General features: G+C 59.6%; 1 protein-coding gene and 1 long non-coding RNA gene across 2 annotated transcripts in view; one reads left to right on the top strand and one right to left on the bottom strand.

The window, feature by feature from the left end:
* Nucleotides 1–11579, bottom strand: part of C3 (complement C3) — a 40921-nt gene extending 29342 nt beyond the window's left edge. Inside the window, exons 1-13 of the mRNA XM_059872124.1 lie at nt 11373–11579; nt 10250–10442; nt 8252–8411; nt 7430–7500; nt 7239–7333; nt 7073–7155; nt 6891–6981; nt 5932–6034; nt 4939–5059; nt 4301–4416; nt 2539–2685; nt 349–561; nt 71–265 (exon numbers count right to left, since the gene is read on the bottom strand). Of these exons, the coding sequence (XP_059728107.1) occupies nt 71–265; nt 349–561; nt 2539–2685; nt 4301–4416; nt 4939–5059; nt 5932–6034; nt 6891–6981; nt 7073–7155; nt 7239–7333; nt 7430–7500; nt 8252–8411; nt 10250–10442; nt 11373–11473 (1689 nt within the window). The 5' untranslated portion in view covers nt 11474–11579. The remainder of the gene's footprint in view (nt 1–70; nt 266–348; nt 562–2538; nt 2686–4300; nt 4417–4938; nt 5060–5931; nt 6035–6890; nt 6982–7072; nt 7156–7238; nt 7334–7429; nt 7501–8251; nt 8412–10249; nt 10443–11372) is intronic.
* Nucleotides 11580–11989: 410 nt separating this feature from the next.
* LOC132341003 (uncharacterized) lies at nt 11990–16122 on the top strand. The gene is made up of 2 exons (XR_009490065.1): nt 11990–15622; nt 15787–16122. It is a non-coding gene; the product is annotated as an uncharacterized LOC132341003 (long non-coding RNA).
* The last annotated feature ends 3637 nt before the right edge of the window (nt 16123–19759 follow it).

Raw genomic sequence — 19759 nt, 5'->3', positions numbered from 1 at the left:
CACCAGCAAGGCCCATCCAATGTCTCCAAGACCCCCTTGACCACCCAGAGACCACCAGGGGGACACTCACGGAGCCCATGCAGGTGTCCTTGACGTCCACCCAGACGGAGTCGGCCACGATCTCACCAGGCATGACGTAGTAGTAGGCCACGATGCGGAAGGACGGGATGAGCTCCGCCGTCACCGGCAGGGTCATGGTCACCAAGCTCTGGCCGGCCTCGTGCCTCTGCCGGCCGGCTCGGAGGATGCGTCCCTTGGTCATGATCTGTGAGGAACCCAAGCTTGGTGGCCACCTGGACGTCCAGGTGGTCAAGGTGGGGGCACCACCGATCGAGCATGGGTACCCACCAGGTAGGTGAAGAACGGGACGGAGTTGCGGACGTTGTTGTTGCTGGTCTTGAGGTGGAAGTTGACGGCCAGGTTGTCTCCGGGCTGGAGCTCGGTGGCGGCCACCGCCAGGTGCAGGAAGTTGCCCGAGCCGGCCTGGCTGCGATAGGCCTCAGCCGTCATCTGCCGAGAGGCCTGGCGCTCCGGTGGCAGCCCCGCCTGGGCCGTCCGCACCTGGGACAGGTGACACGGTGGCACTCGGTCAGCAGGGAGGGGCGTGGGCCGGGGTGGGGTCGGTGTGGAGGGCTTGGCCACCATGGTGGTCTTGGCCACCAGAGAGGTCTTGGCCGTCATGGAGGGCTTGGCCACCATGGAGGTCTTGGCCACCATAGAGGTCTTGGCCATCATGGAGGGCTTGGCCACCATGGAGGTTCCACAGAGGTCTTGGCCACCACAGAGGTCTTGGCCATCATGTAGGTGTGTTGGTTATCATGGAGATTTTGGCCACTGTGGAAATCTTGGCCATCATGGAGGTCTTGGCCATCACGGAGGGCTCAGCCACCATGGAGGTTCCATAGAGGTCTTGGCCACCACAAAGGTCTTGGCCATCATGAAGGTCTTGGCCACCACAGAGGCCTTGGCCATCATGGAAGTTTTGGCCATCTTAGAGGTCTTGGCACCCACAGAGGTCTTGGCCTCCATAGAAGACTTGGCTATTGTAGAGGTTTTGGCCACTGTGAAGGTCTTGGCCGCCACAAAGGGCTTGGCCACCTTGGAGATCCTGGCTACCATGAAGGTCTTGGGCCACCATAGAGGTCTTGGCCACTCTAGAGATCCTGGCCTCCATAGAGGTCTTGGTCACTGTAAAGGATTTGGCCACCATAGAGGTCTTGGCCACCACAGAGGTCTTGTCTGTCATGGTCTCCCTGCCCCTCCCTGGTGCCCTGGTCCATGGTGACCACCTCATGGTCAAACTGACCATCTGCTACCTTGGATGTCTTGGCCACTCAACCACCGTGGTCCCCCTGACCTTGGCCCTCGGCCACCCTCAGTGTCTTGACCACTTTCATCTCCCTGGCTTTGACCATCCCAGTTCCTGGTCACTGGTCACTCTGGCCACATGCCACCATGGACAACTGACCACTCTGGACACCCCCACTGGCTTCTTTAACACCTGGTCCTTGGTGACTCTCATGTCTTGGTCAACCCAATTGAGTTGGCCACCATGGTCAGCCTGACCAAGGCTGTCCTCCTTGGCCAGTGGTGACCAAGATAGCCCCGGTCGTTGGTCACTCCGGACATCTTGACCACCACAGTCTCCTCAACCACAGGGTGACCTGTGGCCTTTTTTGGCCAATGATGAGTGACCAGGATGACCCTTGACCACCACGGATGTCCAGTCCATCCTGGTCCCCCAGTCCTGAGCCTTGGTCATCACCACCATGGGTCACTCCGGCCAGCTCAGCCACCTCAACCCACCAGTCCTTGGTCACTCTGGACATCTTGACCACCACAGTCACCTCAACCACGGGGTGACCTCAGCCATCCTGGCTTTTGGCCAATCATGAGTGACCACAATGACCCTTGACCACCATGGATGTCCAGCCCATCCTGGTGCCCCAGTCCTGCTGTCCTGAGATTGGTCATCACCACCATGGGTCACTCCAGCCAGCTCAGCCACTCAACCCACCAGTCCTTGGTCACTCCGGCCATCTCAGCCACCTCAACCCCCCGGTCCTTGGTCACTCCGGCCATCTCAGCCACCTCAACCCCCTGGTCCTTGGTCACTCCGGCCATCTCAGCCACCTCAACCCCCTGGTCCTTGGTCACTCCGGCCATCTCAGCCACCTCAACCCCCTGGTCCTTGGTCACTCCGGCCATCTCAGCCACCTCAACCCCCTGGTCCTTGGTCACTCCGGCCATCTCAGCCACTCAACCCACCAGTCCTTGGTCACTCCGGCCATCACAGCCACCTCAACCCCCCGGTCCTTGGTCACTCCGGCCATCTCAGCCACCTGAACCCCCCGGTCCTTGGTCACTCCGGCCATCTCAGCCACCTCAACCCACCGGTCCTTGGTCACTCCGGCCATCTCAGCCACCTGAACCCCCCGGTCCTTGGTCACTCCGGCCATCTCAGCCACCTCAACCCTCTGGTCACCTCCCCACCCCGTCGGCCACCCCCGGTGAGGTGACAGCAGTGTCCCCACTCACGGTGATGGGGACGCTGTCCCTGTTGGCCGGCATGTTGAGGACCAGCCTGGCCGTGCCATCGCGCTGGGTGGACACCTGGCCCTGGAAGCCATCAGCCCGGACGGTGACACGTGGAGATGGGGACCCGTCGGGGTTGGTGACATAAACCTGGAGGGGACAGCGGGGGACGTGGGGACGTTACAGGGGCATGTGGAGTGAGGGAAGGGACACTGGGAAGGGGTGGTGGCACTGGGAGGGGACACTGGGAATGGATAGTGGCATTGGGAAGGGACACTGGGAATGGGTGGTGGCACTAAGGGACACTGGGAAGGGGTGGTGTCACCAGGAAGGGACACTGGGAATGGGTGGTGGCACTGGGAAGGGACACTGACACTGGGAAGGGGTGGTGGCACTGGGAGAGGACACTGGGAAGGGGTGGTGGCATTGGGAAGGGACACTGGGAATGGGAGGTGGCACTGGGAGGGGACACTGATACTGGGAAGGGGTGGTGGCACTGAGAGGGGACACTGGGAATGGGTGGTGACACTGGGGGAGGACAATGATACTGGGAAGGGGTGGTGGCACTAAGGAACACTGGGAATGGGTGGTGGCACTAAGTGACACTGAGAAGGGGTGGTGGCACTGAGAGGGAACACTGGGAAGGGGTGGTGACACTGGGAGGGGACACTGATACTGGGAAGGGGCGGTGGCACTAAGGAACACTGGGAAGGGGTGGTGGCACTGGGAGGGGACACTGGGAATGGATGATGGCATTGGGAAGGGACACTGGGAATGGGTGGTGGCACTAAGAGACACTGGGAAGGGGTGGTGGCACCAGGAAGGGACACTGGGAATGGGTGGTGGCACTGGGAAGGGACACTGACACTGGGAATGGGTGGTGGCACTGGGAGACGACACTGGGAAGGGGTGGTGGCATTGGGAGAGGACACTGGGAATGGGTGGTGGCACTGAGAGGGAACACTGGGAAGGGGTGGTGACACTGGGGGAGGACAATGATACTGGGAAGGGGTAGTGGCACTAAGGAACACTGGGAAGGGGTGGTGGCACTAAGCGACACTGAGAAGGGGTGGTGGCACTGAGAGGGAACACTGGGAAGGGGTGGTGACACTGGGAGGGGACACTGATACTGGGAAGGGGTGGTGGCACTAAGGAACACTGGGAAGGGGTGGTGGCACTGGGGGAGGACAATGATACTGGGAAGGGGTGGTGACGCTGGGAGGGGACACTGGGAATGGGTGGTGGCATTGGGAAGGGGTGGTGACATTGGGAAGGGGTGGTAGCACCGGGAAGGGGTGGTGACACTAGGAGGGGACACTGGGAAGGGGTGGTGACACTGGGAGGGGACACTGGGAAGGGGTGGTGGCATTGGGAAGGGGTGGTAGCACTGGGAAGGTGTGGTGGCACTGGGAGGGGACACTGGGAAGGGGTGGTGACATTGGGAAGGGGTGGTAGCACCGGGAAGGGGTGGTGGCACTGGGAGGGCACACTGGGAAGGGGAGGTGGCACTGGGAAGTGATACTGGGAAGGGGTGGTGACACAGGGAAGGGGTGGTGGCACTGCAAAGGGACACTGGCACTGGAAAATGCCACCCCTGTGACATGGGGACAGCCCACGGTCCCCAGCCCCTCTCAGGTGACACAGGGACATCGCCCAGGGACCAACTTCTCCTCCACCCCCAGCCGTGCCCTGTCCCCACCCCAGGACACCCCATGGGTCCCATGCCACCACCCTGAGCCACCGCTGTCCCCAAGATGTCACCAACCATGAGGTCAAAGGGCATCCCCGGCTTGAAGTACTTGGGGGTGTGGGTGAAGTGGATGCTGTAGGGTGATGTCACGATCTTGATGTCACCAAGATGGGCCTCCACCATGTCACTGCCTGTGGGGACACCGCGGTGGTCGTGTCACCTCCGGTCCCTGTCCCCACCCCAGGTGTCCCCCACCCCAGGTGTCTCCCCATCCTCGCTGTCCCCCTGCCACCACCCTGGACGTCCCAATGTCACTGCCTGTGGGGACACTGCGGTGGCTGTGTCACCTGGGTCCCTGTCCCAGATGTCCCCCCATTCTCACTGTCCCTGTCCCCTCACTGTCCCCCTGCCACTCTCCATGTCACTGCCTGTGGGGACACCACAGAGGCCATGTCACCTGGGGTCCCCATCCCCCACCCCAGGTGTCCCCTCATCCTACCCCGTCTCCTGCATCCTCTCCATCTGTTTCAGAGTCCCCTCGTGTCCCCTCACTGTCCCTGTCCCCCCGTGTCCCCTCATGTCCCCCTTTGTCCCCCCACTGTCCCCTCACTTCCCTGTCCCCCCATGTCCCCCTGCTGTTCCCTCCCCCCACAGTCCCTGTCCCCCCATGTCCCCCTGTGTCCCCCCCTGTCCCCCCGTGTCCCCACACAGACCTGACTCGGTGATGACGGTGACAGTGACATAGAGGGAGTGTCCCACCAGCTCCTGGGGGTTGGGGAAGCGCTCGCGCAGGTGAGCCATGGACAGCACGGCGTCAGCGTCACCAGCCTGGACCTGGGGACATGGGGACATGGGGACATGGGGACAGGGTTAGGACAGGGTTAGGGACAGCAGGGGGACAGCATGGCCTCGGTGTCACCGTCCTGAACCTGGGGACACGGGGACATGGGGATAGGGTTGGGACAGGCTTGGGGACAGGGCTGGGGACAGGGACAGTGCCAGGGACAGCACCAGGGTTGGGGACGGGGTTGGGCACAGAGGCAGTGCCATGGTTGGGGACAATGATGGTGACAGTGCCAGGGACAGTGTTAGGGTTGGGGACAGCGTTGGGAACAGTGCCAGGCTCACCAGGACAGGCCTGGGGACAGGGACAGTGACAGTGCCAGGCTCACCGGGACAGGGTTGGGGACAGTGACAGTGGCAGTGCCAGGCTCACCGGGACAGGGTTGGGGACAGTGACAGTGACAGTGATAGTGCCAGGCTCACCGGGACAGGGTTGGGGACAGTGACAGTGGCAGTGCCAGGCTCACCGGGACAGGGTTGGGGACAGTGACAGTGATAGTGCCAGGCTCACTGGGACAGGGTTGGGGACAGTGACAGTGACAGTGCCAGGCTCACTGGGACAGGGTTGGGGACAGCGACAGTGGCAGTGCCAGGATCGCTGAGACAGGGTTGGGGACAGCAACAGTGGCAGTGCCAGGCTCACCAGGACAGGGTTGGGGACAGTGACAGTGGCAGTGCCATGCTCACCAGGACAGGGTTGGGGACAGTGACAGTGGCAGTGCCAGGCTCACCGGGACAGTGTTGGGGACAGTGACGGTGGCAGTGCCAGGCTCACCAGGACAGGGTTGGGGACAGTGACAGTGGCAGTGCCAGGCTCACCGGGACAGGGTTGGGGACAGTGACAGTGGCAGTGCCAGGCTCACCGGGACGCGCCGCAGGGACTGGGGGATGCTCTTCTTCTCGTCGTCCACCATGACCCCGAAGAGGACAAAGGCCGTCCCCTCCACCACCTTCCCGTACAGGTACCTGGGGACAGCCACTGTGTCACCGTGTCACCGTGTCACCCTGTCACTGTGCCACCCTGTCACCGTGTCACCGTGTCACTGTGCCACCAGGTCACCGTGTGACCGTGTCCCCTACACATCCCTATTACACCCATTCCTGTCCCCACAGGCACCTGGGGACAGCCACTGTGCCACCGTGTCACCATGCCACTATGTCACTGTGTTACTGTGTCACCATGTCACCCTGCTGCCCTGTCACTGTGTCACTCTGTCCCCATGTCCCCATCCTGTCACCCCTCTGTAATCCCCTCCCTGCCACCACCAATGCCACCAATGTCCCCATGTCCCCATCCTGCCACACCTCTGTCATCCCATCCCTGTCACCAACAATGTCCCCATGTCCCCATCCTGCCACCCCTCTGTCATCCTCTCCCTGTCACCTCCCATGTCCCCATGTCCCCATCCTGCCACCCCTCTGCAATCCCCTCCCCGCCAACACCAACGCCACCAATGTCCCCATCCTGCCACCCCTCTGTCATCCCCTCCCTGTCACCACCAATGCCACCAATGTCCCCATCCTGCCACTCCTCTGTCATCCCCTCCCTGCCAACACCAATGCCACCAATGTCCCCATCCTGCCACCCCTCTGTCATCCCCTCCCTGTCACCACCAATGTCCCCATGTCCCCATCCTGCCACCCTCTGTCATCCCCTACCTGCCACCACCCCCGCTGTCCCCCCATGTCACCCCGTGTCCCCCTCCACCCTCCTGGTGCCACGCCCAGGGACAGCAGCCCAGCCCAGCTGTCCCTTGTCCCCCACGCAGGTGTGACCCCAGAGGGGACACTTTTGTCCCCAAAAGGGACATTTTGGTGTCACCTGGCCAGGATGGCCACCTTGAAATCCGCCTGGCGGTCGATGTACAGGAACTTCTCCTCGGGAACCAGGGACACCTCAAAGCTCGGCAGCACTGCAGGGACAGCGGTGACAGCGGTGACACCGGTGACACTGCCACCCCTCGGGGACAGCCCCCGATGTCCCCAAGGCCGCCCCTCACCCACCGTATTCCTTGACCTCGAACTGGGTGCTGAAATCCTGGTCCGGAGAATCCTCGAATTTGGCCGAAATCGTCCACATGCCCAGGCTGGGAGAGGTGACAGGGAGGTGACAGGGAGGTGACAGCGCCGGGGGTGTCCCCAGGCCACCGCAGGGGACGGTGACACTCACCTGACGACCTCGGGCAGGTTGTGGGTGAGGGACAGGATCCCGTTTTTGGTCGGGGACGACACCGGGACTTGTTTGATGATGACGTTGTCGGGCGTCTGAGGGGACACGTGGGTGGCACCGTGTCACCTGTGTCACCCCTGTGTCACCCCTGTGTCACCCCAGGGCACCCCAGGGCACCCCAGGGCACTCACCTTGACCTCCACGATGACCGTCTTGGCCACCGGCTGCATGAGGTGGCCCACGGTGAAGAGGCGGCAGAGGACTGGGAGGGGACACAGGGGACAAGGTGAGGGGACACAAGGGACAAGGTGAGAGGGGACAAGGACAGGGTGGGGACACAGGGGACAAGGGGGACAAGGTGAGGGGACACCTGGGGACAGCCAGCACTGGGAGGGGACGCAGGGAACTGAGAGGGGACACGGGGGACAATGTGAGCAGGGACAGGACGGGGACACTGGGTCCCACTGGGGACATCACAGGAAGGTCCCCAAATGGGTGACACAGCACCCCAAGGTGCCACCATGGCCCTGAGGTGTCACGGAAGGGTGACACAGCACCCCAAGGTGTCCCCAGCGCTCCCAGGTGTCACCAGGAGGTGCCACCAGCATCCTCAGGTGTCCCCAACCCCCCACGCTGTCCCCAACCCCCAAGATGTCCCAGCACCCCGAGGTGTCCCCACAGCTGCGGTGTCCCCACAGTGTCCCCATCCCCTCGGTGTCCCCACAGTGTCCCCATCTCCTCAACATCCCCACAGTGCTGCCCTCCACACAGCGTCCCCCCGGTGTCCCCACAGTGTCCCCAGCTGTCCCCACGGTGTCCCTGCAGTGTCTCTGCGGTGTCCCCAACTATCCCTGCGGTGTCCCCAGCTGTCCCTGCGGTGTGCCCAACTATCCCTGTGGTGTCCCCAGCTGTCCCTGCAGTGCCCCTGCGGTGTCCCCAGCTGTCCCTGCAGTGTCCCCGCGGTGTCCCTGCGGTGTCCCCCGGTGTCCCCAGGTGTCCCCAGGGTGGCTCACCGGTGCTGCCGGGGGTGTAGATGGGTTTGTCGGTCTGCATGAAGATGTGGCCGCTCTGCAGGGACACCAGCAGCACCTTCTCCAGTGTCACCGTGGCCACGTGCGCTGTCACCACCACAAACTGCTTCCCCGGCGCCTGCGGCAGCGCCTTGGCTGGCACCTGAAGGACAGGGACACTGGGGACATCCAGAGGGACAGGGGACACTGGGGACATCCAGAGGGGCAGGGACAGTGGGGACATCCAGAGGGGCAGGGGACAGTGGGGACATCTGTGGGACAGGGACACTGGGGACATCCATTGGGACAAGGGACACTGGGGACATCCAGAGGGACAGGGGACAGTGGGGACATCCATGGGGACAGGGACACTGGGGACATCCAGAGGGGCAGGGGACAGTGGGGACATCCAGAGGGGCAGGGACAGTGGGGACATCCAGAGGGGCAGGGGACAGTGGGGACATCTGTGGGACAGGGACATTGGGGACATCTGTGGGACAGGGACACTGGGGACATCCATTGGGACAAGGGACAGTGGGGACATCCAGTGGGACAGGGACAGTGGGGACATCTGTGGGACAGGGACACTGGGGACATCCAGAGGGGCAGGGGACAGTGGGGACATCCATGGGGACAGGGACACTGGGGACATCCAGAGGGACAGGGGACAGTGGCGACATCTGTGGGACAGGGACACTGGGGACATCTGTGGGACAGGGACACTGGGGACATCCAGAGGGGCAGGGGACAGTGGGAACATCTGTGGGACAGGGACACTGGGGACATCCAGAGGGACAGGGGACATTGGGTACAGGGGACAGTGGGGACATCTGTGGGGACACCTGGAGGTGACCATCGCCATGGCCACCAGGAGTGACCACACCCATGGCCACCAGGAGTGACCACACCCACGGACACCAGGAGTGACCACACCCACGGACACCTGGAATGACCGCACCCATGGCCACCAGGAGTGACCGCACCCACGGACACCAGGAGTGACCGCACCCACGGACACCAGGAGTGACCACACCCAAGGACACCAGGAGTGACCATCTCCATGGATCCCAAGGAAGACCATTCCCCTTGACATGGTGTGACCACCCCGCTGTCCCCAGGACTGACCACTGTCCCCAGCAGTGACCACCCCACTGTCCCCAGGAGTGACCCCCCGCTGTCCCCAGGAGTGACCCCCCGCTGTCCCCAGGGGTGACCCCCCACTGTCCCCAGGAGTGACCCCCCGCTGTCCCCAGGGGTGACCCCCCGCTGCCCACCCCGGACGTTCCCCACCCCCGTTCAGGGTTCAGTTCCCGTTTCCCGTCCTGGGCAGTGACCGCTGGGACAATGACCTGTGCTGGTCACCGGGGGTGGTGGCAGCGACCAGGGGGAGGTGACAGCGACCAGAGGGTGGTGGCAGTGACCAGGGGGAGGTGACAGCGACCAGAGGGTGGTGGCAGCGACCAGGGGGTGATGGCAGCGACCAGAGGGTGGTGGCAGTGACCAGGGGGAGGTGACAGTGACCAGGGGGAGGTGACAGCGACCAGAGGGTGGTGGCAGCCACCAGGAGGAGGTGACAGCAACAGAGGGTGGTGGCAGCGACCAGGGGGTGATGGCAGCGACCAGAGGGTGGTGGCAGTGACTGGGGGAGGTGACAGCGACCAGGAGGAGGTGACAGTGACCAGAGGGGAGTGGTGACACTGACGGGAGGGGGGTGGCGACACCGTACCTTGATGGTGACAGTGACCAGAGGGGGGTGGTGACAATAACCAGAGGGTGGTGGCAGTGACCAGGGGGAGGTGACAGTGACCAGAGGGGGGGTGGTGACAGTGACCAGAGGGAGGTGGTGACAGTGACCAAAGGGAGGTGACAGCAACCAGGGGGAGGTGACAGCGACCAGAGGGTGGTGGCAGCGACCTGGGGGAGGTGACAGCGACCAGGGGGAGGTGACAGTGACCAGAGGGGGGTGGTGACAGCGACCAGGGTGGGGAGGTGACACCATACCTTGATGGTGGCAGTGGCCATCATGCCCTGCTCCGGGCTCAGGGCCACGTTGGTCCGGAACAGGACGTGGCGCTTCTGGGGGAAGTCCTGGACCAGCAGCAGGGCCTGGGTGGCCGCGCTCAGCCCGGGCGCCTCCAGGAGCACCTGCTCGTCCGTCTCCAGCCGCAGCACGGCCGGGGTCACCATGGTCACCCTGGGGACAACAGCGGGCTGGCACAGAGCCCCGGGGGTGGCACAGCGCCCAGAAACCCCAAAATCTGTCCCCAAAACAGCTTGGGGACCTCGCAGGACACAGAAACCCCAAAATCTGTCCCGATATCAACTTGGGGACCCAGAGACCCCAAAATCTGATCTGAAAACACATCGGGGACCTCACAGCACCCAGAAACCCCAAAATCTGTCCCCAAAGCCCCCTTGGGGACCTCAGAAACCCCAAAATCTGTCCCGATATCAACTTGGGGACCTCAGAAACCCTTGGGGACCTCACAGCACCCAGAAACCCCAAAATCTGTCTCGATATCGACTTGGGGACCCAGAGACCCCAAAATCTGTCCCCAAAACCCCCTTGATGACCTCAGAAACCCCAAAATCTGTCCCGATATCAACTTGGGGACCTCAGAAACCCCAAAATCTGTCCCAGTATCACCCTTGGGGAAGTCAGAGCACCCAGAAACCCCAAAATCTGTCCCCAGAGCATCTTGGGGACCTCAGAAACCCCAAAATCTGTCACCGCAACATCTTGGGGACCTAATAAAACCTCCGGTGACCTCACAGCACCCAGAAGCCCCAAAATCTGTCCCCACAGCACCCATGGGTGGGGAGGAGTCCCAAAAAAGGGGATTTCCGGGGGGTCCCACGGTTTGGGGGTCTCACGGATGCGTAGGTGGGGGTCCCATGGGTGGCTTGGGGGGGCGGTCCCATGGATGGGTGGGGGCGGTCCGATGGCTTGGGGGGGGGTCCCATGGACAGTGGAGTGGGGGTCCCATGGGTGGGGTTGGGTGGGGGTCCCATGGGTGGGGGTGGGGGTTGGGTGAGGGTCCCATGGGTGGGATGGGGGTGGGAGTCCCATGGATGGGGTTGGGTGGGGGTCCCATGGGTGGGATGGGGGTCCCCAATGTCTCACAGCTGAGCGCGGGCGGGGGTCCCGAGCAGCACCAGGAACCCGAGGAGGAGGAAGAGGAGAGGATGAGGATGAGGAGGGGGGGGCAGCGCCGGAGCCCCCATGGCCGCAGGGAGGGGACAGCGACAGCGACACCGACGGCGACAGCGACGGCGACAGCGACACAGACGGCGACAGCGACAGCGACAGCGACGGCGACAGGGGGTCCCTTTATGGGGGTGGCCCCGGTGGTTACTGGGTAACCAGGGCCCTGCCCCCACCCATGGGTGGGGGTCAGGGTGCGGATGTGGGGGAAGGGGGGGCTCCGGCCACCTGCGGCCACCTGGGTGGGGGTGGGGGTGACACCGCGGGGACCCCCGTGCCAAGGTGGGGGGGGGGGTGGCACCGGCTGGGGGAGGGGTCCCGCACCCTTGGGTGGGGGTGGGGCGCCCCGGGTGGGGGAAGGGCGGGCCGGTCGTTCCTCATTTCGGGGAAGGAGCTGGCGAGGGGCCACCACGGGGCTTGCGACATCGCGGGGACACCCGAGGGGGGGTCGCGACGGGGGGTGGGGGGACACCAGGGGACATCGGGGGACAGTGGGGGACAGCGCTGGGCTGGGGGCGGGGACGGTTCCCCTTGACCCTACTCTCAATAGGTCATGGACAGCTGGGTCACCTGGGTGACACCTGAATGGTTCTGGGGGACATCCTGGAGCTTTGGTAGGACCTGGACACCTGGACATGAGCACCTGGGTCTGCCCCAAGACACCTGAAAGGTCCTGGGTGACCTCCAGGACCCCTGGTAGGACCTGAAAAACTGAGTCACCTCCCAGACCTGGATACCTGGGCCCATTCTGAGACCCCTGACAGGTCCTGGACACCCTCCTGGACCTCCCTGGACCACCATGTCCTGACCACCAGGACCCATCTCCACATGTCCAGGCCACCAGGACCATCTGGGCCACAATGTCCAGGTCACCTGGATCTCTCCTGGGCCACAATGTCCAGGTCACCTGGATCTCTCCTGGGCCACAATGTCCAGGTCACCTGGATCTCTCCTGGACCCCTTGGGCCACCATATCCAGCCCACCTGGACCCCTCCTGTGACCTTGTCACCTCTCCAGGCCCCAGAAGCCCAGATCCACCCCGGTGTCCCATGTCCCCCCATTGTCCCCTTGTCACCACCACCCCCCTGGGGACAGCTCCTCCCCGCCACCTCCGTTGTCCCCTGTGTCACCTCCGGGGCGCAGGCGTGTGACATTTCTGCCTCCCGCCATCCCCCAGGCCGGGCCACCAGGCCACTGGCCACCCCAGGAGTTCCACCAGCCCACCGGACCCTCTCCAGCCGTGGGTGAAGGAGAAGGAGCCCATCGGGACCAGCCGGACGTGGCGGTGGCACGGGGAGCGACGTTTGTCACTTGTCACCCGTGGTGGCCCCACGGGGCCCCAGCGCCTCCGGTTCCTCCCTTTCCTGGGTGTGGGAGGTGGCCCAGGAGCAATTGGAGGTGCTGAGGTTTGTCCAGGGGTCATCCAGGGGTCATCCAGGGGTCATCCAGGGGTCATCCAGCGGTTCCTCGCTGGACGTGGTCCTGCCAAGGCCACACAAGGCAGGGCCTCAGCTGGTGCTGCTCTGGACAGGAGGGGTGACACTGAGATCTCACCTCCACCAGGATCTCACCTCCCTTGGGATTTTACCTCCTCCAGGATCTCATCCCCACTGGGACCTCCCCTCCACCTGGATCTGACCTCCACCTGGATCTCACCTCCATTGGGATCTCACCTCCACCAGGATCCCATCTCCATCAGCTCCTGGCCAGAAGTTGATGGTTGGACCCTCTTCCATCAGCTCATTCACACAAGGACCCACCTCCACTGAAGTCCATCCCACCAGGACCCATCTCCATCAGTTCTTCCATTAAAGTCCATCCTGCCAGGACCTGCCCCAGGTGTCCCCAGCGTGTCCCCATGGAGGTGTGGCGGCAGTGTGCCCACTGGCTGGTGGCCGCGCGCGTCCTGCCCGCGGGACACCGGGCCAGCAGCCCCGGGGGACAGGTGTGGGACCTGGCGCAGGCGCTGCGCGACGGGGTCCTGCTGTGCCACCTGCTCAACGCCCTCCTGCCCCGCGCCGTGCCACCGCGGGACATCTGTCCCCGGCCACAGATGTCACAGGTGAGAGCTGGGGACAGGGAGGGACACGGGGGGTGACAATGGTGGTGACAATGCCCTCCTGCCACACGCCGTGCCACCACGGGACATCTGTCCCCGGCCACAGATGTCACAGGTGAGAGCCCACCTGGGGACAGGGAGGGACACGGGGGGTGACAATGGTGGTGACAATGGTGGTGACAACGCCCTCCTGCCCCACGCCGTGCCACCGCGGGACATCTGTCCCCGCCCACATATGTCACAGGTGAGAGCTGGGGACAGGGAGGGACACGGGGGGTGACAATGGTGGTGACAATGGTGGTGACAACGCCCTCCTGCCCCGCGCCGTGCCACCGCGGGACATCTGTCCCCGGCCACAGATGTCACAGGTGAGAGCTGGGGACAGGGAGGGACACGGGGGGTGACAATGGTGGTGACAATGGTGGTGACAACGCCCTCCTGCCCTGCAGTGGCACAGCGGGACATCTGTCCGCAGCCACAGATGTCACAGGTGAGAGCCCACCTGGGGAAAGGGGGGGTGACAATGGCAGTGACAATGGTGGGTGGTGGGGACAATGGGAATGGGGACATTGATGGTGACAATGGTGATGTGGATGAGAGGGGTGACCGTGATGGGGACAATGATGATGATGGTGGCAATGTTAACAGGGTTGACAATGACAATGACAGCGTTGGTGACAGAGATGATGGCAGTGCCACCATTGGCGACAGTGGTGGTGATGCTGATGGGGTGACAATGACAATGCTGGTGGTGGTGATGGCACCAAGGGAGTGACAAGGACAGGGACAATCGCAGCATTGACGGGGTGACAATGACAATGATGATGATGGTGGCAATGTTCACGGGGGTGACAATGACAATGACAGCATCAGTGACAGATTATGGCAGTGCCACTGTCATGTTGGTGACAACGGTGGTGATGATGGGGGTGACAATGACAGTGCTGGTGGCAGTGATGGCATCAAATGGGTGACAAGGACAGGGACAATCATTGACAGGGTGACAACGACAGTGCTGGTGGCGATGGTGGCATCAAATGGGTGACAAGGGGAGGGACAATCATTGACAGGGTGACAACGACAGTGCTGGTGATGATGGTGGCATCAAATGGGTGACAAGGGGAGGGACAATCATTGACGGAGTGACAACGACAGTGCTGGTGATGATGGTGGCATCAAATGGGTGACAAGGGGAGGGACAATCATTGACGGAGTGACAACGACAGTGCTGGTGGTGATGGTGGCATCAAATGGGTGACAAGGGGAGGGACAATCATTGACGGAGTGACAACAACAGTGCTGGTGGCGGTGATGGCATCAAATGGGTGACAAGGACAGGGACAATCATTGACGGAGTGACAACGACAGTGCTGGTGGCGGTGATGGCATCAAATGGGTGACAAGGACAGGGACAATCATTGACGGAGTGACAACGACAGTGCTGGTGGCGGTGATGGCATCAAATGGGTGACAAGGACAGGGACAATCATTGACAGGGTGACAACGACAGTGCTGGTGATGATGGTGGCATCAAATGGGTGACAAGGGGAGGGACAATCATTGACGGAGTGACAACGACAGTGCTGGTGATGATGGTGGCATCAAATGGGTGACAAGGGGAGGGACAATCATTGACGGAGTGACAACGACAGTGCTGGTGGTGATGGTGGCATCAAATGGGTGACAAGGGGAGGGACAATCATTGACGGAGTGACAACAACAGTGCTGGTGGCGGTGATGGCATCAAATGGGTGACAAGGACAGGGACAATCATTGACGGAGTGACAACGACAGTGCTGGTGGCGGTGATGGCATCAAATGGGTGACAAGGGGAGGGACAATCATTGACAGGGTGACAATGACAGTGCTGGTGGCGATGGCGGCAATGTTCACAGGGGTGGCAATGACAATGACAGCGTCGGTGACAGAGACGATGGCAGTGCCACCGTCATGTTGATGACAACGGTTGTCACAATGTGGAGAGACGAAAACACTGACACCAAATGTCCCCAGATGTCCCCAGATGTCCCCAGGAGTGCTCCCAGCGAGCCACCAATGGGCTGATGGGTGCCCATGCAGAGGGTGCTGAACTACCACCTGCTGCTCCAGGTGGGACACCTGGGCACACCTGGGGGGCGAGACACACCTGGGGGGCCCCTGGAGACACACCTGGGCACACCTGGGAGAGAGAGAGACACACCAGGGGACACAACTGGGAACAGCTGGGACACCCCCAGAGTGTCGGGGTTCACCAGGACATTGTCTGCATCCAGGAACTGTGACAGGGACACACCTTGGACACACGTGAGACACACCTGGGACACAAACGGGATGTTGGGATGTAACCAATACAGCAGGACAGGTTGAGCCTGAGCTTGTCTGGTGCTCGGGGCTGAACCAAATAGCAGCAACTCCGGTGTTTAACACCAAAGACACTTCTGGCCAGCTGGATGTGTGGTGTTTTCACCCCAGAGACACTTTTGACCAGCTGGATTTATGGTGTTTTCACCCCAGAGACACTTTTGTTCATGGATGTGTCATGTTTCACCAGAGAGACACTTGGTAGAATCTGAATGTGTGGTATTTCACATCAGAGACATATTTTCCCAGCTGGATGTGTGGTGTTTTCACCCCAGAGACACTTTCGGCCATGGGTGTGTGGTGTTTCACCAAAGAGACACTTTTGGCTCACAGGATGGGTGGTGTTTCACCCCAGAGACGCTTTTGGCCATGGGTGTGTGGTGTTCTCTCCCCAAAAACACTTTTGGCATGGATGTGTGGAGGTTCACCAGAGAGACACTTTTGGCTTGCTGGGTGTGCGCTGTTCCACCCCAGAATCACTTTTGGCCATGGATGTGTGGTGTTTAACATCAGAGACACTTTTGGCTTGCTGGATGTGTGGTGTTTCACCAAAGAGACAGTTTTGGCCATGGATGTGTGGTGTTTCATCCCAAAAACACCTCTAGCTCCCTGGATCTGTGGAGTTTTAACCCCAGACATTCTTTCGGACATGGATGTGTGGGGTTTTCACCCGAGAAACATTTTTGGCCATGGATGTGTGGTGTTTCATTCAGAGACACTTTTGGCCAGCTGGATGTTTAGTGTTTCACCTCAGACACACTTTTGGTTGGCTTGTGTGTGGTGTTTCAGCCCAAAACCACTTTTGGCCATATATGTGTAATGTTTGCAGCCCAAAAACACTTTTGGCCGTGGATTTGTTGAGTTTTAAGCCCAGAGACATTTTTGGCCTGCTGGCTGTATGGTGTGTCACCGCAGAGACACTTTTGGCTGTCTGGATGTGTGGTGTTTCACCCCAGAGACACTTTTGGCCATGGGTGTGTGGTGTTTCACCCCAGAATCACTTTTGGCTCACAGGATGGGTGGTGTTTCACCCCAGAGACACTTTCGGCCATGGGTGTGTGGTGTTTCCCCCCAGAATCACTTTTGGCTCACGGGATGGGTGGTGTTTCACCCCAGAGACACTTTTGGCCATGGGTGTGTGGTGTTCTCTCCCCAAAAACACTTTTGGGATGGATGTGTGGAGGTTCACCAGAGAGACACTTTTGGCTTGCTGGGTGTGCGCTGTTTCACCCCAGAATCACTTTTGGCCATGGATGTGTGGTATTTAACATCAGAGACATTTTTGGCTTGCTGGATGTGTGGTGTTTGACATCAGAGACACTTTTGGCAATGGATGTGTGGTGTTTCACCAAAGAGACAGTTTTGGCCATGGATGTGTGGTGTTTCACCCAAAAGACACTTTTGGCTTGCTGGATGTGTGGTGTTTCACCAAAGAGACACTTTTGGCCATGGATGTGTGGTGTTTCATCCCAAAAAACACCTCTAGCTCCCTGGATCTGTGGAGTTTTAACCCCAGACATTCTTTCGGACATGGATGTGGGGGTTTTCACCCAAAAAACATTTTTGGCCATGGATGTGTGGTGTTTCACTCCAGAGACAATTTGGCTCGCTGGATGTTTAGTGTTTCACCTCAGACACATTTTGGTTGGCTTGTGTGTGATGTTTCAGCCCAAAACCACTTTTGGCCATATATGTGTAATGTTTGCAGCCCAAAACCACTTTTGGCCATGGATTTGTTGAGTTTTAAGCCCAGAGACATTTTTGGCCTGCTGGCTGTATGGTGTTTCACCCCAGAGACACTTTTGGCCATGGGTGTGTGGTGTTTAACATCAGAGACACTTTTGGCCATGGATGTGTGGTGTTTCATCCCAAAAACACCTCTAGCTCTCTGGATCTGTGGAGTTTTAACCCCAGACATTCTTTCGGACATGGATGTGTGGGGTTTTCACCCGAGAAACATTTTTGGCCATGGATGTGTGGTGTTTCACTCCAGAGACAATTTGGCTCGCTGGATGTTTAGTGTTTCACCTCAGACACACTTTTGGTTGGCTTGTGTGTGGTGTTTCAGCCCAAAACCACTTCTGGCCATATATGTGTAATGTTTGCAGCCCAAAACCACTTTTGGCCATGGATTTGTTGAGTTTTAAGCCCAGAGTCATTTTTGGCCTGCTGGCTGTATGGTGTTTCACCCCAGAGACACTTTTGGCTCACGGGATGGGTGGTGTTTCACCCCAGAAACACTTTTGGCCATGGATGTGTGGTGTTCTCTCCCCAAAAACACTTTTGGCATGGATGTGTGGAGGTTCACCAGAGAGACACTTTTGGCTTGCTGGGTGTGCACTGTTCCACCCCAGAATCACTTTTGGCCATGGATGTGTGGTGTTTAACATCAGAGACACTTTTGGCTTGCTGGATGTGTGGTGTTTAACATCAGAGACACTTTTGGCCATGGATGTGTGGTGTTTCATCCCAAAAACACCTCTAGCTCCCTGGATCTGTGGAGTTTTAACCCCAGACATTCTTTCAGACATGGATGTGTGGGGTTTTCACCCAAAAAACATTCTTGGCCATGGATGCGTGGTGTTTCATTCAGAGACACTTTTGGCTCGCTGGATGTTTAGTGTTTCACCTCAGACACAATTTGGTTGGCTTGTGTGTGGTGTTTCAGCCCAAAACCACTTTTGGCCATATATGTGTAATGTTTGCAGCCCAAAAACACTTTTGGCCGTGGATTTGTTGAGTTTTAAGCCCAGAGACATTTTTGGCCTGCTGGCTGTATGGTGTGTCACCGCAGAGACACTTTTGGCTGTCTGGATGTGTGGTGTTTCCCCCCAGAATCACTTTTGGCTCACAGGATGGGTGGTGTTTCACCCCAGAGACACTTTTGGCCATGGATGTGTGGTGTTCTCTCCCGAAAAACACTTTTGGGATGGATGTGTGGAGGTTCATCTGAGAGACACTTTTGGCTTGCTGGGTGTGCGCTGTTCCACCCCAGAATCACTTTTGGCTTGCTGGATATGTGGTGTTTAACATCAGAGACACTTTTGGCCATGGATGTGTGGTGTTTCATCCCAAAAACACCTCTAGCTCCCTGGATCTGTGGAGTTTTAACCCCAGACATTCTTTTGGACATGGATGTGTGGGGTTTTCACCCAAAAAACATTTTTGGCCATGGATGTGTGGTGTTTCATTCAGAGACAATTTGGCTCACTGGATGTTTAGTGTTTCACCTCAGACACATTTTGGTTGGCTTGTGTGTGGTGTTTCAGCCCAAAACCACTTTTGGCCATATATGTGTAATGTTTGCAGCCCAAAAACACTTTTGGCCGTGGATTTGTTGAGTTTTAAGCCCAGAGACATTTTTGGCCTGCTGGCTGTATGGTGTGTCACCGCAGAGACACTTTTGGCTGTCTGGATGTGTGGTGTTTCACCCCAGAGACGCTTTTGGCCATGGGTGTGTGGTGTTTCACCCCAGAATCACTTTTGGCTCACGGGATGGGTGGTGTTTCACCCCAGAGACACTTTTGGCCATGGATGTGTGGTGTTCTCTCCCCAAAAACACTTTTGGGATGGATGTGTGGAGGTTCACCAGAGAGACACTTTTGGCTTGCTGGGTGTGTGCTGTTTCACCCCAGAATCACTTTTGGCCATGGATGTGTGGTATTTAACATCAGAGACATTTTTGGCTTGCTGGATGTGTGGTGTTTAACATCAGAGACACTTTTGGCAATGGATGTGTCGTGTTTCACCAGAGATACACTTTTGGCTTGCTGGATGTGTGGTGTTTTCACCCAAAAGACACTTTTGCCCATGGATGTGGGGTGTTTTCACCGCAGAGACACTTTTGGCTTGCTGGATGGGTGGTGTTTCACATCAGAGACACTT

The sequence above is a fragment of the Haemorhous mexicanus genome, chromosome 34 (genome assembly GCF_027477595.1).
Source record: "Haemorhous mexicanus isolate bHaeMex1 chromosome 34, bHaeMex1.pri, whole genome shotgun sequence".
NCBI lineage: Eukaryota > Metazoa > Chordata > Aves > Passeriformes > Fringillidae > Haemorhous > Haemorhous mexicanus.
The sequence above is the reverse complement of the archived record's forward strand: the minus strand, read 5'-3'. Positions and strand labels throughout refer to the sequence as shown.